Source organism: Anopheles stephensi, chromosome 3 (assembly GCF_013141755.1).
Source record: "Anopheles stephensi strain Indian chromosome 3, UCI_ANSTEP_V1.0, whole genome shotgun sequence".
NCBI classification, from domain to species: domain Eukaryota; kingdom Metazoa; phylum Arthropoda; class Insecta; order Diptera; family Culicidae; genus Anopheles; species Anopheles stephensi.
The window spans coordinates 50,767,856-50,791,869 of record NC_050203.1 but is presented as its reverse complement, the minus strand read 5'-3'; the positions used below and the strand labels follow the sequence as shown (position 1 = coordinate 50,791,869).

Sequence of the window (24,014 nt, the reverse complement as noted above, 5' to 3'; positions counted from 1 at the left end):
TTAATATATAGAGCTTTTATTTCGTTAATAATTACTCAATCAGTTTATCTATAATTATAAATCACATTTTAATGCAGTTTTGTTTTTGTTCATTCATTTATCGTCATTCGTGTTTTAGAACGAGAGATTGTGTGTGTGTGAGTGTGTGTGTGCCCTGTCGCCCATCGACTGTAGGATTCTGGTGTTTGCTCCTGTGGCACGTGACACCGCACCTCACACACACACACCCGAACCGCTCTTATTAATCGAGCCCGCGCCAGAAAATCCACGCCGTGAATTCGCGACCGGGGGGGAAAGATTGCTTCCTTACTAACGAAGAAGCAGCGAGCGATCACGAAACGGTCCTGCGATCGCAATCGAATCGTGTGGCAGCAGTTTGCTGGGGGGATTTTTGTTTTTCCATTTCCCTCAACTTCATTCTCCCTTTGTCGCTCTCGGTTGTTCCAATTGAACTACATTTGCTTCTTGTTGCTTTTTTTTTGTTCGTTTGTTTTGTTTCTCCATGTACTTTTGCGTTGTTTTTAACTTTTTAAATTGTTTAGTTTTGTTCCGTTTCTTTGTTTGCTCTGTTTTTGCTCTGATGATGTTGTCATGCTTTGTTCTTCTTCTACTAACGGCAGCAGTAGTAGCGCAGCAGCAGATCGTCTTCCTTGGCAGTAGTGTTCAGCCTAAAAATAAATCTGTACTGCACACGATTGGTTAGGGGTACACTGAACTCATTTCCTCCTCGTCCTCCTTCACCACCGCTTTTCCTACCCTTTCCACCCACCCCCTCCCCTCTCACATTTTCTTTTTGCACTCGGGAATCAGTTCGTTTTAGTTATTTGCTAGTGAGCGATCATTATTACTGGATTTTTTTTGCTGAAACGTTCGCAGCACTGTTGGGCACCACCACGTGCCTACCTACTAAACAACACTCGCGCTCTATCGGCAGCAGTTAATATACCCGCGCCCGGCGTCCTTTCCACGGCCGCTAACGAACGAACTACTTTTTAAACACCAAAACAACCGGCATTCAACTAACAGATGCCGGAGGACCCCCGGTGGTGATCGGTTTCGTTACCGGGACTGGGGGGGGGGGCGGGTCTTCAAGTGGATTCCCCCCCACGTGGTTTGTATCTACATCCTCTGCCCAATGCCCCGTTCCTTGGTTTGCTAATCAAACAGACGCCCTTCGATTGCCGTTGTCTTGCTACTAATGGATGAGTGAGTGAGTGTGTGACGATGTGACTGTGGTGTAAAGGATTGCTTGCTTTTACTCGGAAGGCAAAGAGGTTGCTACCCGGGCAACTGTTTTCTGTTGCTGCAATTTTCTGTTCTGTTACTCTTAACTGGTAATCCACCTTTATAACTGCACTATTTCATCCTCGTTTGTGGAGAGAAATGCTGGGAGACTACTAATGCCGTCCTACTACCTACTACCTACACACGTGCGGCACGTGAGCAAACGTAATAATGTACTTTTAAAACCGTGGGCCTGTGTGTGTTTCCTTCCCCCTTTTCTTTTTTTCGGGGGGTAAAAATGTAAACATCCACTAACGTAATTCGGTAGCAACACGGTCAAAGGACAGTCCGGAACGTTGGAAAGAAGAACAAAAAAAACACCAGAAAACAATTTGGAACAATCTTTTTCTACCCTTCCTTACAATCCTCACTATTGTTGGACAGAAGTCCCAGTACGTGTCGTGATGTTGCGTTCGGTCAACTCCGACGAGCCGATACAGCAGAGGCAAGCGCTTTTTTTTTTGTACAATCGATAATTTGCTTATCGCCCTACAAAATGTTGGATGATGAAATGAACATTCCGCCTATGACCACCTCCTCTGTGGGGCCACCTCTCCTAAAAAGGGGGGGGGGGGGGTGAGTAGGGAACCACCGAAAGGAAGTGGGTCCAAGCCAGCACCCGACTCCCGAGAGCTTTTTTGTTACAACAAAATATTCCCTACCGTTCCCTACACTGTCGTCTCTCCCTGGGGTGAAGTGAAAAGTGATGGCTTCATTTTGCATACTTTTTTTACGATTTTCTCTAAACGCTTTTTGCTTTTGTTCTGAATTCGTTTAAGTTAGTTTTATACACAGCTTGCTGCTCCACTTGCCGGGGGGTTTTCGGGGTTCCGTTTCGGGTTCGGAAGTCTTTAAAATCTATTTTCTATCATCAATCAATCCAAAGGGGGGTTAATATTGTTGTTGCGTACGTACGTTTGCGTGTGGGTGAAAAGGGGTTTTCCGTTTTCTTTTTTCTTCTGGCGCGGTTTCTTTTCTTCAATACTGTCCCCGTCCGTCGGCGGCGGTAGCGAGGCAAAACGATTTTACACTCCTGGCGTGCAATTGACTGTGCGACTTCGCCCGGTGCCCGGTCCTGGGAAACGACAAAACTCGCTTGACTCCTTGTTAATCCGCTGATCGGTCTGTAGGGTGAAATGTTGTCCAGACGCGCACCGCTGATGTATGTACACACACACACGCTCGCACACCCAGGAAGTTCCTTGCAACAGCCATTACCACCGGGGACCATTAAGAAGGAAAGCTAAAACAAATCACACTTGTTTTGGAGGTGGTTTGTACGTATTTGTCTTCCACGATCGTTCAAAGTTGAGCGCGCGCTGTGTTTTTTTACGGAAAGTAAATACATTCACCAGTGTGTGTGTCGGTCGTCGGTCTACTTCCGGTTTCCTTGTGACCAACTCTTTCTCTCTTCTCTTCGCGTCGCTTAGCTTTGCGCCGATGCCTCTTCCAGCCTCTTCTGGTGCACGGGGTGCCATGTTGAGTTTTGTTTTCAGAACATTTTTTATAGTTTTTTTATTGATCCATTTTTTTGCGTTTCATTTTGTTTTCCACATATTTTTTAAAAAAGGAGTTCTTCCGTAATCGGTAAAGATCAATTCAGGTCCCTGTCTTCTAAGTACTTGTATTCAAACGTAAACCCTTCCTTTTTACGCTGGCCCCATTTTTCATAGTCAAAATAGATGTAGGTTCCCTGGAAAACGCGAGAGAGAGAGAGAGAGAGAGAGAGAGAGAGAGCGAACAATTTAGCAAAACAACATTTCGATCAGCAGCACCGTTCCTTCCACTCCGTTCTTACCTGCTCGTACTCTTCGTTGATCACTTTCGGTTCTTCGTGGCGCTGGAACCACATCATATATTTCGTATGAAATCTCCAGCTCTGCTTTTTCAGCGCCTTCGCGGCTAGATATTGAGCCTTCGTTCCCTCCATGTAGTAAAACACGAAGAAGAGCGTTTCGGGTGATAGACGCTGGAAAAACTCGACCGTTTCAGAATGTGGAAGTTGTTGCTGAAATGCAGTAAGAGAGAACAACAAACAAAACGCATTAAGAACGGGTAACCAACATCGAGCTCCAGCCAAAAAGCCAATCATAAATAAAATAAAAATTAGCGATTGAAATGGTGTTTTTTTCTTTCTTTTGTTGATTACGGACGGCTTTCCATCGGTAGAAAAAGCAGCGAGAGAAATTTGGCCCAAAAGGCTAACCAGACCTTAAGCTCTATAGTGTTGACAACACTAACGAAATGTTAAAATGTTTCCTAAAAATCCAAAAAACACATCAACTGATTCTGGCCCAAGTATACGTATATTAACTCTCGGCTGATGATATTTTGTAAACTTAAGGCCAAGTATCTTCAAACAGCAGCGTGGCTTTTCTAATGCGACCGGCAGAGCCATATTAATCATTAAAACTCTCTACTTCCTCGTTCCAATAACTAGACGAAATGGACTAGAAAATGAAACTTTCCATGTACATGATCTATCTAATGTGGTTTTCAATGATATTGGAAATCTTCTTCTTCTTCGGTGGCACTACAACCTCGAGAGGTCTCGGCCTGCCACATTTCTGGGTTTCTGTGACTTAATTTTACCCGTAGTAAAGTAGTTAGCCTTACGTACGGGGAGGCGGACTTGATGGGATTTCAACCCCGGCCCTGCCGTGTGAAGCCAAAGCCATCCCAAATGTTGGAAATACACAAAAGTAAATAATAGAAAAATGTAAGAAAAATAAATTAAACGTAAATGTAAATAAATTAACCAGCTAAAAGTTTATGAGCACGCTAAATGAAAATTTTTAATCAAAGAAAATTGAGAATGGCCATTAACACGAACGAAAGTCCTTCTCTAAGCTCCCCCACTCACGGCACTCACTTTTTGCTAATGAGTTACCTTTAATTTAGGTAAAAGTTAAGCGAAAGTGTTAAAAATTGTTATAACAATAATTTATAATAATTGTAAATAATAAATAAATAAATAATTACAGTAAAAAGTCTGAAAAAGATACACTTTTGGGTAACTCACTTGTAAAAATGAGTGCCCGTGAGGGGGGGGGGGGGAGATCTATACAGACTTTAGATTAGTCCAGATCACAAATACTAATTACCACGATTACGATTATTGTAGAACTGCACTGATGCTCTCGAATTGTTTTGTTTGACATTACATATACATTTACAGTGTTTTTCAGTTGTTAATGTAAAAGCATCGATCCTTTTTGTAAGATCTTTACATGAAATGGTAAACAAAGCTAGTTGGCATTGGAACGGTTCACGATGACAGGCGAATCAATACGAACACCACCGATTTTCTGACAGGCGTCGTCACAGCCTGCGTTTGTGTTAGATACCCGAGCGCTGGCAGGCCGTGTATTATATTACAATAAAAGGTACTCATCCTAAGCCCGTCCATCATTGTCTTCTAGCTTTGTTCACCATGCCATACGAATAGTTTACCATAAGGATCGATGTTTTTACATTATCAACAGACCCTTGTACTTAAACCCAACTTAAACTCTGTTAATTTAAGTTTTGCACAGCAATGATGCTGCTAAGCAGTAGCAATCTTTGCAATTTACATCACATTATTTTCTACATATTTTTACTGCGGCAAAACATTACACAGCTTTTATGTAAAGATATTGTAAAGATAATGTAAAGATATTGTAAAGCATCGTTACACGTAGATTTAATATTAATAAACGTTAGCGCAACACGTTCAATCTATACCAGTAGGAACTTCAGACGTTTTCCCGTTTTCGCTGGAAACATCTTTTATAAGATTCATAAAAGATCCTACCAAATGCTCTGCATATACATCAGACTTTGGTGTGAGGATCACTTGTGTAACAGACGCTTGTCAAAGGATCGAACAAGAAGGCCACCAAAACCTTATATATGGTGACTAGCTGGGCGAAAACCAGCATAATGCAGCCAGCTAATCGCGCACCATTGAATTCTCCAAAGGAGAGAATTGCATCTCTCCTCGGTTCGGATTTTCAAATGGATTTCCATTGTAGTAACATGGCATATCACGAAAATGTCACTGGACGTCATAATAATCCAGAAATTGTTGATTCGTTCTCCAAAAAGATCAACTTAATGGACTACAGACGAAGACTCTCGATTGCGACCGGCTAAAAGGGGCCTTCAGGCAATGAAGCAGCAGTAACGCCTTCAGCTCCTGTAGACTAATTGTGCCGTGCCGTAAACGCCTTAGTTGATTCGTTCGCTATGAGAAAAACTTGTTGACTACGGGGTAGAAGAGTCACTCTACTACGAGGAGATCGTATGTAGCACGTGCAATTAACGAACCTGTGGAAAGTGCGGTGGAGTTTGGACAGGTTGACGTTGCAAGTACGGCCTTAGCCTCTCTGAATCGCTTGGTGTTGGCAGATGATAGTAGGCGGCTTCCATGAGTTGGAACTGAAAAGAGAGGGACGCGCAATCGATGCACCAATCAGTACAGTGGCCAGCCGGCTGTGTGTCTGTTTTCCCAATTCGGAATCAGAAAAATTACTTGTATCTGATGCTCCTTCTGTAGTTTGGACGTGCCCAACGGTGCGACGCCAAGCAGTGGCGGTATGCAGGCTTCGTGCGTACCGGCCGAAGGTTTCATCACGCCTCCCGGGCCACTGTTCACGTTGGCGGCGTTCGAAATACTAGAGTTTGTGTTGATGATCGCGTTCGGCCCATTCGTAATGGCAGTAGCTGACGACGTTGGTAGTAGGTTGCCCGCGTTGGCGGCCCCCGTCGGTACACCGCTCGCATCGACCATGAACGAGCCCGGGCCACCAACCGGCTGTGTTTGGGGCGTTTGATTCGAAGGAACTGGCCCAGCCTGTCTCGAATCTGCTGGCTGTGGTTGTGGTTGTGGTTGCTGCTGTTGCTGCTGCTGTTGCTGCTGCTGCTGCTGCTGCTGCTGTTGCTGTTGCTGTTGCTGTTGCTGCTGCTGCTGCTGTTGCTGCTGGCCGGCCACCGCGGCAACTGCTGCTGCTTGAGCAGCTGCTGCTGCCGCTGCCGCCGCCGCTACTGCAGCGGCTTGCTGCTGGGCAGCAGTGGTAGCTGCCGTCGCCACTGCTGATGCACCCTGGGGATTCGGTTGTTGCTGTTGGCTCTGCTGCTGCTGCTGCTGCATTAGCGCGTTTGGATTGGAGCTTGGACCAGTTTCGAGCACTCCTCCTGTTCTATTTATCACTTCTTGCGCTACAAAAGGCACGACAGAACGGCGAGCCACGACGAGGTGAGAAAGCACGGAAATAGCATCAATGAATCATTACATGCGCCAAACGTTACACAACACACACCGTCGTGCTCGGTGGCAGTAGTGTGTTGATACTTACCGAGTGTTGTGGGACCGTTCAACAACTGTTGCTGCTGCTGCTGCTGCTGCTGTTGCGGTGGTGACATCAAACTGGGTGACGCTCTGAATAAAGACAAAGGGCAGAACATTGGTTCAGAAGTTGCCCAACGCGGACGGACAGACAGCACAACCACGGCCACGTCGAGCCGGCTCACTTACCTGCTACTGACTGCGGAATTGCTGGGAGAGACACAGTTATTAATAACGTTCGCCCCGCTACTACTGATGGTAGACGCGGACGATGTACTCATTACATGATTGTTGCTCTCCGTACTCGATGCCGACGACAGGGCACTGTGAAGTAGCATGGAATTCTGACCGGGAGGAATCTGCTGGGATTGTTGCTGTTGCGGTGGCTGTGCCTGCTGCTGCGTTTGCTGCTGCTGCTGCGACGATGCGCTCGACTGTGTCGACGACGGCACGCTGCTGCTATTCGCCGCGGCAACAACGGCGGCAGCACTCGGTAAGCTGTTCGGCGGTTGCTGTTGCTGCTGCGGTGGCAGCTGCTGACTAAGCTTAGTTTGAGATGTATTAATTATCTGACTGAGGCTGCTAAAGACATTCGATGCATTCGGGGGCTGAGTTTGCAGTGGGCCACTTGCTGACGATGGTGACGCGCCCGTTCCCGTGGTGGGCGTGCTGGGCTGGAGTATAGAACCATTTTCTAAAAAAAAAAAACAAAGCGTTAGTCGTTATTGCACGCCATTTCCGGCTCCATTCTGCGGATGCGAATAACTCACTAGGATGTTGTTTCGCGACAGCAGCAAAAGCGGGTCCAATGATGGCTATACTGTTGGGCGGCTGCGGTAGCACCAACATGTTCGGTAACGCCGGGGCAGCATTCGTATGATTTTTGCTGGGCGTCGAGCTGATCAGCCCGGCCTTGGACGTATTGTTGTTGCTGATAGTAGTGCTGCTACTGTTACTGGTGCTATTACTGCTGCCGTTGTTGTTGACGGCATTACTGACAGCGGTGACGGACGGGTCCACCTTACTAGCGCGGATTGCGGTCGGTTTCACCGGCTTTGGTGGTTGAATTTTGCACCGTAAGCAGCGAACTGGAATAGACAGTTAAACAGAAGACGAAAAAAAAAAAACGCTTATGTTAATCACCATCAACCGATCGTGTCTGTGCCGTGCCCTTATGATCACTTACCGTAATCTTCGTGCCATCGCTCTTCGAACGCTTCTCATTCAGATTGTTGTTATCGGCGGACAGATCGCTACTGTGATTGTGTAACGTGCTGGCACTGTAGTTTAGCACCGGTGACTGCGCCGGACTAGTTCCAGATATTAGACTGCTGGGCGAGCCTGCTGTCTCATTGCTGTTATTGCTATCCGTACCGGTCGACACCGGGATACCTGCGATGAGCAAACAGAGCAAAAAAACAAACGTTTACATTGCCACCACGAAGGATAACATAAACACTGCTCGAACGCACCAGAGATTTCCACATCATCCAACCCAATGATATCATCGTAGATGTATTCGTTCTCCTCAAAGTCGGGCTCCTGCGAGGAATCGATGTAGTACTCCACGTCCTCCTTGATCTTCTTTATCTGCTCCACCTCGACCCCGTCGTTATCGAGCATTCGCAACAGCGTCTCCAGCTTCGTGACATGGAACTTGTGCCTCTCGAGCTTGCCCTTCAGCTCGTCCATCTTGTCCTGCTTATCCTTATCGAGTTTCTTCTTCTTCCCCGCCAACAGTGACTCGATCTCACACTCGAACTGATCGATCTGTATCTGCAGCGAGGTAATCGACGACGTTAGCCACGTGCTAATCTCTTCCTTTTCCCGCTGCGCCGGATCCATCTTCTGGGCCGCACCAAGGCCCTCCTTCGAGTATGCTTTCGTTTTCGTTTCCCGTTCGACCACCTTAAACCGCTCCATTTGCTGTGTGGCCGTTTTGGTTTGGTTGTATACGCACCGGGAAAAGAAAGAAACCGAAAAGCAGAACGGGGTAAGTAGTGTCCATTGCCACCGGGCGACCGACGGGCCTTAACTTACGGTTTCTATGAGCCGACGGTTTTCCAGCAGAGCGCTTTTATCCTTGATCTCGCCGGAAGCGATCCATGATTTGATTTGATCGCGCAATCGCTGCAGCTTTTTAATTTCCTTCTTGAGATCCGCTTCATACTTTTCCTACAAGAAAGATCATCCGTTGACGTTTAGAGCGTGTGCTGCTGCGGTACTGCTGGTACCAGGGGTACCGAGGGGACATACTTTTTGATTGCTATTTGTAGCATTGTGAACTTTCTGCCAAATATCTTCGAACGTTTCTACACCCTCAGTGACTTTCTTCAGGCACCGATCGATTTCACCTGCAATAAAGTACAAACAAAATTACAAATGTAAACATCATTGGTTTCCTAAATGGCGTAAAGTACTTTCATGATATAATTGGAAGAAAAATACAATTGTTTATGTAACTATAATTGCGCGAAAAGAATGTGCGGCTGTAGTTGTTGCTATTGGCAACTACTGTTGGAAAGATAGTTCCATAGCATGGGTGGTATCGTGTTTATGCAGCAGCCTCCTTTTGTTTATAGCAATACATGTGATTCATGTTCAACTGACAGTGTGTTACGAGCGTCGCCGGTGCTTGCCGTCATATGTCACTCCGTCAGCTACATGTTCCCATACTCAGACACACTTCATTAGCATCAATTTCTCGATACCCGATATCACACATATCCACGCAGAACGCGCTTCACAACCGGGGAGCTACTTTCTCGGTCGGTTTTTTTCCTCTTCTTTTTTTTTAATCATGCAATATTCAAACCCAATTAGAAGCCCTCATAACTGTTTGACTCGAAAAGAAGCAACCGGTGCCTCAAAATAAAAATGGATTCAACTGATTTAGCTGAAGCATTCGTATTAGAAATAAAACGTTCGAAACACACCGTACAGCTTTTGCTTACATCTAGAGTTCATCACTTCACATCGCACTCTCGTCTGTGTATGAAGATCATTTAGAAACCAAATTGCACAATCCATCCGACTTGAACTAGAGCGGCACATAGGCTAGTTAGCGCCGTTTCGACAATAGTCCCTGGTCGTCTCTTGTTAGGGAAAATGCTGCACCACAAACTGTCACTTTCTACTGCCAACCGAGCCAATAAAAATCGCCGAAAACTGATTCTTCTCACCTTGCAACTTTCGCGTCGCAGCCATGGCTATGTACACATCTGCTCACAGATATCATACATAATCTACTCATGCAAAACGGGCCTCCGGAATGGTTCTGGCGCGCGCTCCAAAAGCTTCTTGACCTCTGCTCGCGGTTCGCTCCAGCTTTTGCTGCTGCTGCTGCTGCTGCTACACAACGCTTTGGCAAGCTTCTTCTTCTCCACCGTCGTACAGACGCAGGATCTTCGAGCTCCTCCGGAAAATGCAACCCCCTTTCGGATGCAATCGTTCGGATTTTCCTGCTGCCCGATCCGCTTTTCCTCCACTAAACACACACAGGCCGCGCACACACACACGCACACACGGGGTTGGGGAAACCGACGTCGTACGCGTACGCGAGATAGAAGAACTGCTGCTGGCGGTGCTGTGGTAGTGAGTTGGGTTTTTTTTTCCCTGCGCCTTCTTTGATCCAGCTTCAAATGCCAGCCATGGGGATGATGCGTTGCTAAGGTTGCGGTGAAAGCGGCGCTCGACTCGACTGTCCGACTCGATGCCCCGGGCAGGTTGAGCTTGAGGGTTGTTCCGAAATCAAGAATTCCGTCCGCAGCAATCCGTTTTCTCAGACCGCAAACAAGAGGAACCAGTAGCACTTTTAGCCCCCTTTACTGCGGGCAGCGGCGAAGGCGACGTTGTGTGTATGTGCACCGCGCGCACGTACGTACGTGTCTACGTGAGTGAGTGTGTTTGTGTTGCCTCACTTTCAAGATGGCCGCGAACCGTGCTCATTCAGCGAATAGCGATCTGTGTGTTTCAGCTTTGCACACACCGTACCGTTTTGGCAATACGCGACTAGAGAACCGATTTCACACGCACGTCCTACAATCTTTGCTTGATCCGCTGATGCTGGCACTGTATTCCCGGAACACTTTCAAAAGCGCACAATTTACCATTTACGAAGTATTCTTCTTTCAACTTGGAGCACTTCTTTCGACACTTCCCCAGCGAGCATTTCGTGTTGGTTAGGTGACCCAATAAACAATCTGGCGACAAAACTGTACGAACAACTGTCAAACTCGTTGTGCTGAAATGCGATTCCCAACGAACCGGAAGCAATATTTGCTTTATTAGCGAAATTAATTGCAAAAAAAACCACGACCGTTGCAACCAGGCATGCAATTAACTGTTTATTTGAACTCTAATCTCGGTTTGATCACGAGTCGTTGCGTATTTACGTTTTGCTTTGAGGACTTTGAAATTTGAGAGTTCGGTGCAATATAATCAACATTTCCTCTTGGTTGTGTTAATGTTTGTTACATCATCGTGCGTTTCCACTTACAAAATAATTGCATGATGTGCTCAAAACATTTCACTTCGCTTCATATAGCTGTCGAAACAAATTATTTTTCTTTCCCATATTTTATTCCCATCTTTTCAGCGCATTCCTGCCAATATGTGTGGACAAAAATCGTTCGATAGATAGATTCTGCATCGTTGCTAGTAAGGTTCATAGGCACCGTAAAGAACATGATAAATGAACTTAAACACACATTTTAGCAATTGAGTTGTCCGGCTCATCTTCGCCTTTATCCTCCTTTACCGCACATTTTTGTCCGGTAAATATTTTCCATCAAGATATACAGCCTGGCTCTCAATACGAGGTAAAAAGAAAACAATTTTCCGTCAAAATAATTGTACAGTTACCGTACGGTAACGACATGCAAGATTTAGGCCAGATTTATCCGGATCGTATTCAGTAATACTGTTACGTCCGGTATGTCCGCGTCACTGTGCAACTGTGCCAGTTGTTCCTTTTCTACTACATCGATTGCTTCTGCTATCACCCTACAGATGACGCTTCAACATTCAAAAGAAAATAATTGTGGGTGAATATTTTTCAAAATAATTTTTCAAACTTCAGAAAAGTTCGTTGAAATCATATGTATATTATGCAAAATGTATGTTAAAATACTTTACAACATCCTGCTGTTAGCCATGCACCTTTTCCGTGCATTACATTGATATTTAAACAAGTATATTAGGCCACTTGCATAATATTTCTTCGAAAATCAGAAATCTTGTTATTTTGCCAAATAGTTGTTTCGTTATCGTTCCTGATAAGCTCAAAAGTGTACTATTTGCCACTTGTATTACCTATTTCTCGCAAGGAGAACGTGTAGGACTCCAACGGGTTTGTCAGGACAAGTATGATAAACGCATGGAGAAAATTACACGGTACTGAAGGAATATATCCTTCAGCGCATATGGTAAAATCAAGTACTGGTACGTGGCCATTCTCACTCTCATTTACATATCCTGTCCCGGAAAATTGCTACGTTGGCTGAGTGTAAGGAGACGTTCAAATGCACGGAACAATTGTGATAGGTAACCAGGTAAACTAATAGCGTTAATCGATGGTTATCGAATGACCAATTCAACCGAATAGGGTAGAGCTAGCTGGTTGTACCACCTGTGTTCCACGGCGCTACCGACTTTTAGCCAGTGAGATTTTCCATACACGGAATCATCGTCTAAGTGGTTCACCATTAAACATTATTTCAATATTTCCAAAGAGTTCCAGGCAAATAAAACGGGCGCAAATAGGTTCAACATTAAATAACTAAAACGAGATTAAAATCAGCGACATTTTGAACTGTTGTCCGAAATGATTGTTGTGAGCTGCTCTGTTTGAGCACAACACCGCACTTACTTTCGGACGACTCAGTTTCAAGTAAGTCACCAACGTCTTGGGCCCATTAGACGCCTGGCTTTTCAAAATTTCATTTGAATGATATATATTTTTGATCCATTTCAAGACCAAATTGAAGCTTACAATCTAGGAGTAAACTAGTAGTGTAAACCAAAAATCTCTCCCTCTACCAGGCCAGTTGAGTGGTCAACAAAATCCAAACTGCGCTAATTATTTGATTCCAATTCGGCTGAATAGAAACATTACATTTATTACCAATGTCATCCTTAGCTAGAGAACTGGTTCCTCTTTCACTTCGCACAACACTAGACGAGAGTTGCAGATCTTCCAGAGGAAACACAGCCCCGGAACTGCCATTTGCACGACCGAGCACAATTCCTACATTAAGACACCAAACGCGACAACAAATCCACAGTCACACCAGTTGTTAGTGTTTAAACATAATGTTTATCTTCAGCGAAATAGAAGAAGCAAAAAATAAACGAATGTTTTTTTTCTGTTGCTCGCCTCATCTGCTGCGCTAGAGAAGACTGAACAAGGGTACACCACCACGAAGAGAACGACGAACGACGACCACTGACCGCAAGCCGGTTTAGGCTTCGACGTCGGCCTGGATCTTGGCCAGGAAGTCGGCCTTGTGCTTCGCGATTCTCTCCTTGCGGACGGCGAGCGGGAGCTTGGCCAGTGTCCACCGCTTCTTGGTGACCTTCTTCTCGGGTTTCTTCGTGAAGGAGGGATCCTTGCGGATGGAGGCGTGGGCATTCTTGTAGATGTTTTCAATCTGCGGAGTGAGAAAATCATGGGCGTGTTAGTCTTGCATCACATCACGATCGACTGCACCGAACGATCTAAATGGTTAGTGGACCAATGTGCGATAAACGCAAGGAAGTTTGCTAGGTGGGTTTATCCCGCACACTCCGAACTTTTCTTTAGTCGCAGCTTAATGTGGTCCATTTTCGGAAACTGTCGCGATACTCAGCATTGCAATCGGCGACAGTAATTTGAATGGACGTGGGGTTTAAGTGTACAAGAGACAGGTACTTACATCGTCGGCCTTGATGCCCAGCGAAATGTACTTGCTAAACTGGCGCTTGAATGCCTCCTCGTCCTCCTCCTCCAGGGTGCGCATGTAGTTGGCGACATGCAGACCGAAGATGTGGTCACGGTGCATTTCCGCGTTGAAGCTCTTGTTCTCGGCACTGTAGCCCGGGAAGCGCTTGACCGAGTGCGGAATGTTCAGTCCGCCATCGACGGCTCCCTTCATCGCGCCGAACACACGGGCACCGGTGCTGGTGCGGGCCAGACCCACATCCAGGTAGCACCGGAAGGCGGCCGGACCATCGTCGACGGCCTCCACCAGGTACTCCTCACCGGTCACATCGGTACAGCCGGCGTACAGCGTGTCCAGGCGCAGCTTCTGCAGGATGCGGCGAGCAACCAGCAGACCGGTGCAGTAGGCGGCGGCATAGTTGGTCAAACCAACCTTCACGCCATAACGTGGCAGCTCGTGCGAGTAGGCCGCGCACACAATGCGATCTCCCTCGATGCGGGCGTACGCAATCTGACAGGTGATGTCGCGATTGCTGAGACGAACAATCAGACGGAACTTCGGAGTGTTGTATTTGTTTTTGTCCTGGAAAATCAGGCGCTTGCGGGCATAGTAGTCGGTCTTGCCTTCGCGACGGCGACGGAACCTGACTTGATAACGCTTGAAGTACTGCTTGTTCTTCACTACTTTAACGAACCCCTGGAGGAAAAGAGAGAACAGAAAAAAAATGCATGAGTTTCAACAGATTAGTGAGGTTAGGTTTGCTTCGCTGCAATCCTCGCGCTACTTTGTTTACGGTGGACCAGATGCGACGTGAACGTGAATTGCTGTGGAGAAGGGTTCCGTGCAGCACCTAACCGTGCTACACCACAGCTCACACACAACCCCACACCAAAAGCTCCATGCGAACAAGAAATTCCACGATCGCAAGGGACACACACACGTCGCCTCCACGATGGGATGCTGAACAAGGACCGATGGAATTTCGTGTTGCCGGAAATTCAGTTTTTCAGTGCGGAATGCATCCACAAACACTTCGTCACGATGCGTCTTGGCCTAGTGCACCGGAAAAACACTCTCACATGCCGGAAAGCTTACCATTTCGATTTAAATTGGGAAATTTTCGACACACGAAACGCTCAACACGTTTTCTACACGTCGGTGTCTACAAGAAAAAGGAACGAAAAAACAAGATGGCCATTTGACACTGACAATCGTCCCGCATGACCCAAGCAACAAATTCGCCACTCTGCCCGGTGTGAAAACTTTGACAGCAGATGAGAAACCGCGAGCAAAATCATGTCAAATTTATTCGGATTTAATCTAAAATTATAAAAAGCGCCTAAACGACACATAAAATATGCAATACGGTATTTTTTCCGGAGCAAAGGAAGATAAAGTTAGCCCCATCAAGTGAAGTGAGAAGATTCTCCAGCTCACAATGAAACGAGATTGCACTGCGCGTAAAATAAAAAATAATAAGAAAACCGCATCATATTGTCAAAAACATCCGGCACACGGATTATCCGACTGCTGTCGACCCGTGCCCGAATAACCGAAGTTCCCCGACGACTGAAAACTGCACACACACATGTGCGTACATTACGAAAACAAAAGTCCATAAAATACTGCTGCTGTCAGGGAGCTGTCGCAAAAGTGCAAGTTGCAGAAAGTATGTACTAATTACCGTCCGTTGCAATTGTTTCCGGTCTGTGCTATGGGCAATGAACAGTCGCAGTTGAAAGGAGTCGAAATTAGCAAGAAAGCGATCCAGGTGACCGATTACTGGTCCCTGTACAATGGTGAACTGCCGAACGCGAACGGTGGAGCACCGAACAGTATCTCCATATTCCAAGGTGAAACGCTAGTCAGTGGACAGTTCTGGACGAACCAAAACCCACTCGAACGGGCGATCAAGAATCTGAAAATCTATCGCCATCCGTACATACTGAAGTACTTTGCGTCATGGAGCAAAGGTTCGCTCAAGATGCTTGCCACGGAACGCTGCCGTCCGCTGGCTACGTGCCTAAACATAACGAGCGACGTGCAGATTTGCCTCGGGCTGCGGAACATACTGTGTGCGTTGATATTTCTCATCGAGCAAGCGGCGGTACGGCATTTAAGCATAAGCATTTCGTCCATCTACGTGACGGAGGATGGTGCGTGGCGTTTGGCCGGCTTTGAGCATCTGTGGCGAACGAGCGATTTCAACCAAACGCTGCTGGAAAAATCTCAACCCTATCGCTACACCAAAGCGATCGATTCGAACGAGCTCGTTGGCAAGGGCCAAGGTTTGGAACAGTATGCCTTCGGTGTAATGTGTGAGGAGATACTGCACAACAAAACGGACACCAACATTCCCGCGGTGGACGACTTCAAAGCGTACTGTGCGACACATCTGAAGCACGGGAATCCCGCCATGCGACCCAATCTGTCGGCCGTGCTGCTGCATCCCATCTTCAATCATGACTTCATACTGATACATTCCTTCCTGACCGAGCTGCCGCTGAAAGGGAACCAGGCCAAGCAGGAGTTCTTCATCAGCCTTGCCGACCGGTTACGTTCGTTCGATCCGGAAACGGTCGCGGAACAGATGTGCGCCCTGCTACTGTCGCGCATCGTCCTGCTCGACACAACAGCACAGCTCTGCGTCACGCCCTACGTGTTGCGGCCGAAGAGCGACGACCTTTCGCCGGGGCTGTTTACACCCAAAATATTCTCGGCGTACATTTTGCCAAAGGTGAAGCAGGTGTTTTGCGTGCAGGACGCCCAGATCCGGCTCATTCTGTTGGAATACTTCCCGGCGTATGTGGAGTTTTTTACCAAGGAGGATCTGCAAGACCACATACTACCTCAGGTTTGTATCTGAACGCGCGGCAAACTCCCCGCTTTTAACCTAACAAACGCGCCCGTTCTTTTCCACTCCACACAGCTTTTGCTCGGGATAAAGGACACGAATGATGTGCTGGTAGCGAAAACGCTGCTCTGTCTTGCCGATCTTGTGCCCATCCTCGGATCCGCCGTCGTTATCGGTGGGAATCGCAGCAAAATATTCGCCGACGGCAGACCGCAAGGCATACCGGATGCGGCGAACCCCTGGAGCGGCGTACGCTCGATAACACCGGTCATCGGATCGGGCGAGTTCCTGTCCGGAAGTCCCGTGCCGGATGCTGGCGGAGACAATAGTACATCGTTCTCGTCGGTGCTGAACGGTCCGGGCAACTTTACCATCATGCCCGAACGGTTATCACCCGAAGGGGAAGACATCTATCAGACCAATTCCGACGTCGAGCTGGATGTGGACGAGTGGAGTGATTGGGAGAATGATGGCAATGAGCTGGCGGTAAACCATTTACGGCTGCACGATACAGTGGCACCGGAACCGTCGGTACCATCGTCTGGTGCGATCAATGGAACGTTAGAGGAAGAGCATCCATCGGAGTCAAATGCTTCCACCGCACTGCTGAGTCGAGAAAGTTCGACCGAAAACAAAAGCTCCAAACAGTCCAAGGGGTCCGGTCAGAACCCGGGGGAAAGCATAGAACGGCTAGACATCAAAACGCAACCATTCCGCAAGTCCGATTCGGCTGGAGGTGGCGATGAGTTCGATTTCTTCAAAGACATGGAACCGGTCATCCAGAAAGCAAACGTACTGCTTATCGATGAGGAAGCGGCACCGATAAAGCAGGACGATAGCAGTAGCAGCAGCAGCACGGAACAACGAGCAAACACGACGGAGGAGATAACCCGAACCGAATCCGTCTCGGTGACGCAGCATGAGCTTAGCGAAAAGGAAGAAGAGCTTCCACTCGTCAATAGTAGCCGGTTAGAAATTAAGGTGGACGATACGATGGAAACCACCGAGGACGGTTGGGGCGACGAGGGAAACGACGAGTGGTAAAGTGCAAACCGTGGAACGCGCTTCTGTTTTCTTTTGAGTAAGCACCAAGCAATAAAGAGATTTTAAGAACAGTTACCCACCCTGTAAACGATTAGTGGTGATTTCAATTGATGGTCCAGGAGCGGAAAATTTTAAAATGAAATTATTTAGATAACATGGATTCAACATTAAGCATTCAACTTCTACGTCTTCCTTGGTCTTGGCACTAACAACCTAGAAATGTCTCGGCTTGCCATTTTTCTGGCTTTCTGTGACTTGATATTACCCGCTACTGGGTATAGTCAGTCCTACGTACGGGTAGGCGGTTCCGGATGAGATTTGACCTCCGAGTCTTGCCGTGAGAAGGCTGCCGTTGCTATAGCCTTGGTCACCGGCTGCCGCATTCAAGTGTCCCTTGGCTGCCACACAAACAGCCATGATCACCGGCTGCTGGATTGATCAGCTTCACGAACTTCCATAATAATTGGAAAATATCTTCCCATATAGATTTTCCCCCCAAACAATTATATTTATCACTGCTGCTCGGTTATAGAGATTCGCTTGTACAATGGAGCTATACCGTTCAAGAGGCTCCCTAATTGCTCTTATCGTTTGAAGAGCAAAGACAAAGTTCCCAAAAAGAAACTTTATACCGTAAGTGCCTTCCGCCGTTCAATGGACCTTGAAATGATCGCACTGTCGCAAGGGCCTTGTCGTATAAGCAGTGCGTGGTTGTTCCCGAGTCTCAAAAAGTTCCAAAGAGTCTTCAGAGTCATTTCCGTCACAGGCCTCGTCGGAAGTCTTGATCAAGCGTAGAGGGCTTCGATTCAGATTTTGACGATGAGTTTAGTATAACAATCTGTCCATCTTGTCTAGGACTTTTTTTTCGTTTATTTATAGAGGCTTTGGGTCTTTGAGACTTCATTCGCCTCTCTTGTCTAGGACTTACGCCACTATTTGGATGGGTGGTCTATCGCGTCTGAAACCACGCCACCAGCCGATCAAGCTCGGCATGTCCAATAAAGCTCAGCTCTGTTGGCTGTAGCTGCTTCAATTTAATTTATAGCGATGAAATGTCTGTGCATACAAAACTAATATACAAAATACATTATATGGTCTACTTTTCGTGCAAGCTTTCTTTCCGACCATAACGCCCTAATCCCACGCCACACTGAGGACGTCCACCGTGTCGCTTGCTTAACATAAGTAAGCAAACACTATGCAGCACAGTGTTGATAACGTTCCTTCCTTCTTAAATCTCGTTTGTACTCGATCTCGCATCTTGCCCTTGAGAGACCTCTTGCCAAGCGCATCGTTCCTCGAGAACAGACGACGTGCTAGCGGGTGCAACTTAATTTTACATCTACCATGCGAACGAACGTGCTAATGTGTGAGCTAGCGAATTACAGCGCAAACCAATGTTCTCATTCATTAACTTACTTTATTTCCACTAAATGCATCAGAACGGTGTCTCAACGCATTCGATATAAGTCACAGAACTTGTAGCTTACACAACTAAGACTTACTGTATCGCAAAGAAATAAAGAGAGAGAGAGAGAGAGAGCTACAGCAAGGATGGAACTACAGAGAACGCGTAAATGAACCATGATTAATTGACCCTAAACTATCCACTTCCTCGCGACACGCGGCTCTCGGGTTGACCTTTCTCCATCGTTAATGGGGCTGGATTTTTCTCATTTCCTGTCCCACACAGTTCCACCACAGTCCGCTGCAGACCGATCTCCCAGAGCCGCACGCCGTCGCCGAGTAGCGGTTTAAACGAGTCGCGCAAGATCGAGCGCTGGCAGCTGTGCGCACCGGATCTGCGGGTTATCGTCCGATGGGACGCGGAAAATATCACGCTGAACGCGATCGACCTGTGCCGTATCGCACATAAACCTTGCTGCACTGTACTCCGCCAACACCGCCTCCACGCGGTCCGCCCGCAGTGCTACGGGTGTCGCACTGTCTTGTGGCTCGTGCGCCTTGTCCAGCGAGTTGTCGATTTGTTCTCGGATAAGACAGGACAGCGTAGGTCCAACGGTAGCACCCGCAACGGGCCATTCGGCGATGGCACCGACGATCAGATCGACATCGTGCACGGTTGCGTACGACGCGCGTATCATTTCCAAATCGTCCGGTTTGAGCGCCCGCTCGAGGTCGGCCCACCCGGTGACCGGTTTGCCGTTGCACAACGTGTAGTAGTCGGTGTAGCGGGCGAGACCATGGTCGCGACCGCGCTGAATGTCTAGCGCGAGCACATCCAGCCCGACGTTGCGCACGCCGAACAGGAGATGGGCCATATCGTCCACGTAGGCCGTGTCGAGCGACATCGCATTCTGCCCGAGCACGGATCCGACCAGATGGGCGAAATAGTCCCGTTTGCGCAAATCCTTCGGTCGATAGAAGAGATGCTCCAGATTGTACGATCCGAGCGCGTTCGAGATTTCGCCCGGCATCATCGTGCTGTAGAAGCGAATGGCGGCCGTTGCGAACTCGTTGCTAACCCGACCGTCCTGGGGCGCGGTTGGCTGCGAGGTTCGCGTTGCCCGTTCGCCTGCCACCGCCGTCAACCATTCGCGGACGATTTTCTGGTATAGCTTCGTGTTGACGGTCCGGGCCGCGGCAAACAGCTGATCGTCGGTCCAGCTCGGTCGCAGCAGGGCCAAATGTTTCGCTAGCCGATTGTGGGACCGCAGGAACAGTGTGTGCAGCAGGGTGATGTACGGGTTCACGTTTACCCGTGTGTCGCCGGAATCGTAGCAGACGGTTTCGAGATTGGGATCGGTCACACACAGCCGATCGTTGTCCGCCTGCTGCAGATATTCGGCCGAGTCGTACAGTTGGGCCCGCAGTCGGCCACCTTTGCCTGCGCGCAGCAGCTTCGTGTCGTTCGCCAGACTGCCGTACAGTTGCGACAGATCCAACCGGTTGGTGGCCTGGTTGAGCTGGTTTGCCGGGCCCAGATGGCAACCGTCGCCACCGAGCGACAGGGCACTGCGCACGTAGTTCAAGCACGTTGCCCGGTACGTCTGGTAGTAGGGGTCGTCTTCGGGGACCTGCATCGGTTTGCAGGAAGGATGCCGGTACCGGGGCAACAGCTGACCATGGTCGCCGGAGCAGCATTCAATGTCCGTCCCGTCGTGCATCGTCTGGACCGTGGTTTTAGCGAGATCGTGCTCGATGAACTGCGTCCACTGGACGAGGGCAACGGAGCGCGTACTGTCGAGCGGTTCCTGGTTCTTCCAGGCCGTATGGAACCGGCTGGACACTTGGCGCGCGAGTGGCAACTCAGCCCCGGTCGTACTGCGCCGGAACGCGTACACTCCATCGTCGTACAGTGCGGGCAACAGTCGGCGATACTCATCGTTGTACTCTTTCGAGGCGATCAAACTCCGACACTGATCTCCGATCGTCGAGGAGGGAAGCTGCGTTCCGCTGAGATACAGGCCACACTCGTACGAAGAAATGCCATTCGGGATGCAGTGGCGGTTCACGAAGAAGGAGGACGCTCGAAGGACCTTGCGGGCAAGCAGATCTTGCTGCTGGGTGCTCGGCGTTGGATAGCCGTCGAGGATCTGCGCGTACGTCGAGCCACCCTTGACAACCTTTCCCCGCGACCCGGCGGCCAGGGAACCTTCGAGACGTTTGGATTTTTCAAATATTGTCTCACTGTAATCGAGCGCCTCCTCGAGGTTAGATGTGCTTGCAAACCGGGACAATCGAAGAGCGAGCGGTGGATCTAGCTCGTAACGATCTACTTGATCGGACGCTGCACCAGACGTGGTACGGCCCTGCACTGCCAGTGCAAGCAGTGCAACGGCGATGCACAGCACAAACACAGACCTACACATTGTGGTTAAGTTCACTCTTTTTAAACGGTTTTTAGTAAATTCAAATTGTCACTTGGAGAAATTTTTCCCGTTTCCAAATGCTTGGCGCGATGTAATTCTGTCGAACTCACCCCGAACGCGATGGGGCGCTAAAGGCGGACGCGCGTCCACTCGGTCGGATCGCTAGCGAAGAATTAAATCTTCTCGCTTCGCATGGATGTTTTTGTTTACTCCAAACATTATCGCGCAGTTTTCCTTCGCGCCGTTGCGAGCGGCTGGATGGCGGCGCAAACAAGTTCAGCCACAAGCGACCGCCCTCCATCTGACCCATGTTGGACCCATGCCCGCCGCCCAGTTGCCTTATCGGATCGGTGCTTCAATGTGTGTGTGTTTGTGTGGCCTTTCCCTTCCCTTGCGCGATGCGTTAAACCCCGCGGGGAACGGTTCGCGCGGGATGGATGATGGCGATCGTCGAACAAGATCGCCCCGCGATCACCGTGTGTTCTAGTGTCGTTGCGTGACGGAACGCTCGCGGAATAGTCAACACGTTCGTCATTATTGATCGACGCAACGAGGGTGGACACGTGTGATGGACCGTGTGGTGACACATACGGACACATCCAGCGGACCGGGAAGTGATTGAAGTAAGAGAGGGCAAGTCGTCCACCAGCAGCGAAAGGACGTGATGAGACTTTAAGAAAGGGGGATCGCGACGCAAATTTAAAGAAAGAAACCCGTCCCAAAACGGAGGAATAAATTACTTGGCTCGTGTGGTGTAGTTGCCCATCGATTGAGTTCCGATTGGAAATCGTCAGACCCTTTGACATATTTGCAGCTCCAGTCGCTAGGATTCCGCCAGTCAGTTGGAGAGGATAATTGGACGCAATTAAACCGGTACGCGATGGTCAATGTTAATTTCTAGTGATCAGCGACTTCTACTCTTCGCTTGTTGGACTCAGTGGGGGAGACACAATCAAGTGTCGTTTACACGCTGTGATGGAAACAGAGAGAAAAATGGTTTGGAAAACACGCAAACGTACAACAGTTGTGGTGCATTAGATGTAGCTGCTATTATAGATGAAAAGGGAAAATGATTCATCGAAGTGAATTACTAGCTATTTAGCGAAACTTGCGACTGCTCGATCCAACTAATCGTGAAGAGAAGCAACAGTAAGGAAAGATTTAAATTAATAAAACTAATATAAAATTGAAATCAGAAACATTACAGGAAATAAACGATCAAACTCTTCCGTCGATCGTTAAAAGTCTCCTCAGATAGACAAACCACAGCCACCTCCTAGCCGGTTGTGAATCTGCCGCAATCTGGAATGGGCCGGCCCGCAGTGTCTGTCGCGCTGTGCGTCACATTTAATCGGTAGTGGTAAAAAAAACCGGTCGCAGTATGCATTTGCAAATTTCATACCGTGGATCGGGTTAAGGTGCCGCTTTTAATGAGCCCCCTTACTTTATTTACGTTTTCTAATATTGCAAGTGGTCATCGCTAACGGTTCTTTCCGGATCGGATTGGGACAGAACGATGCACTTGAAGCTTGTTGTGCGGTTTGCTGCTATGTTTATACAATGGAGAGAAATTTTCTAAGAAGACATAAACACCAGCTAATAAGGCTAATGAGCAATGAGTCAGGTCTGTAAGCTGGTGTGGCAGCAATACTGTACCTCATGCCTCTTGGAGGTTAACGAAGGTCCTCCATATCCCTCTTCTCTTCTCCATGAAGTGCCGGGATCACCAGATCTCCACGTACCACCTGTTCATCGACTTCAAGGCAAGGCCTGCGAAACTTGTACGGCTGTTGAGGGCTACTACGGACGGTGTGCAGTGCTCGGTAAGAGCGTCGAACTTACTACTGTTCAACATCACTCTGGAGGGCTCCGATATCAGGTGCACGATTTGCACCTGGGCTCTCCAATTGATTGACTTCGCGGTTGATATAGGCATGATCGGACGGACATCACCTGACTAAAACGCGAAGCCGGTAGGATAGGATTGATGATCAATGTGACGAAGACAGAGTACCTGTTTGCCAAAGGCTTTGATCGTAATACAACACGGCTCGGAAGTAGAGTATTGGTTGAAGATGACAATCTTGAGGTAGTAGAGGAGTTTTGCTACCATTGGCACGATCTCCTACAACGCACGAAATGCGCCATATATCGCATACACTGATACGGCCGGAAGTCCTCAAAGGGCACGAGTCCTGGACTATGTTGGCGGAGGACACCACTCGCCATTTTTAAGCGGCGGACGCTAAGGACTATCTGTGGCGGCGAGCAGAGCGTGTGGAGAAGGATAATGAAGTTGAGTTGAGTTTGGTGATGCAGACATCCTGACGGTTGCCAAAGCCTAATGTTATAAGGGAACGTGATGAGAATGCCGGACTCATTCTCTTAGAACCAATAAGGTGCTCCGCTACCAGCTACCCGTTCGGCAAGAGGCATAGAAGAGCACAACGATCTAATTAGCTGGATCAAGTGGAGTCAGACCTGAGGGAGATCAGATGCAGCCGAAGGTGGAGGCTGCACGGACCGTGTTACCTGGAAACGGATTGGACGCCAGGCCATGACTTGAAGACGTGCTCCATAGCAGCAGACCAAAAAAGAAGAACAATCAATGAATCATTACAAGCGGCTTAAAATATAAGTCAATCGGTGAGTACTTGCAGTACAAATGAGGATAAAATTAAATGTTTAAATAGAAAGCTATCTTTAAAAAAATTAGTACAGTTCTTTCAAGAGGAGACGATCACCAATCA

General features: G+C 48.1%; 4 protein-coding genes across 4 annotated transcripts; 1 reads left to right on the top strand and 3 right to left on the bottom strand.

Moving 5' to 3' along the window:
* On the bottom strand, positions 1-10,811 carry LOC118514524 (CCR4-NOT transcription complex subunit 3). Its single transcript, XM_036061498.1, has 12 exons — positions 9,796-10,811; positions 8,870-8,967; positions 8,654-8,788; positions 8,086-8,539; positions 7,800-8,005; positions 7,384-7,666; positions 6,803-7,307; positions 6,624-6,706; positions 5,801-6,486; positions 5,596-5,706; positions 3,083-3,292; positions 1-2,977 (listed from the first exon to the last, which is right to left on the bottom strand). The coding sequence occupies exons 1-12, from the start codon at positions 9,818-9,820 to the stop codon at positions 2,879-2,881; spliced, it is 2,895 nt and encodes a 964-aa protein (XP_035917391.1). The 5' UTR covers positions 9,821-10,811; the 3' UTR covers positions 1-2,878.
* A 1,739-nt stretch (positions 10,812-12,550) lies between these two features.
* On the bottom strand, positions 12,551-14,780 carry LOC118514569 (60S ribosomal protein L5). Its single transcript, XM_036061569.1, has 3 exons — positions 14,629-14,780; positions 13,528-14,229; positions 12,551-13,263 (listed from the first exon to the last, which is right to left on the bottom strand). The coding sequence occupies exons 1-3, from the start codon at positions 14,629-14,631 to the stop codon at positions 13,075-13,077; spliced, it is 894 nt and encodes a 297-aa protein (XP_035917462.1). The 5' UTR covers positions 14,632-14,780; the 3' UTR covers positions 12,551-13,074.
* Positions 14,781-15,037: 257 nt separating this feature from the next.
* LOC118514531 (protein-associating with the carboxyl-terminal domain of ezrin) lies at positions 15,038-17,519 on the top strand. Its single transcript, XM_036061513.1, has 2 exons — positions 15,038-16,387; positions 16,463-17,519. The coding sequence occupies exons 1-2, from the start codon at positions 15,248-15,250 to the stop codon at positions 17,429-17,431; spliced, it is 2,109 nt and encodes a 702-aa protein (XP_035917406.1). The 5' UTR covers positions 15,038-15,247; the 3' UTR covers positions 17,432-17,519.
* Positions 17,520-18,831: 1,312 nt separating this feature from the next.
* On the bottom strand, positions 18,832-21,548 carry LOC118514533 (peroxidase). The gene has a single exon (XM_036061514.1). It carries the CDS (start codon positions 21,262-21,264, stop codon positions 19,186-19,188), a length of 2,079 nt encoding a protein of 692 aa, XP_035917407.1. The 5' UTR covers positions 21,265-21,548; the 3' UTR covers positions 18,832-19,185.
* Between the last annotated feature and the right edge of the window lie 2,466 nt (positions 21,549-24,014).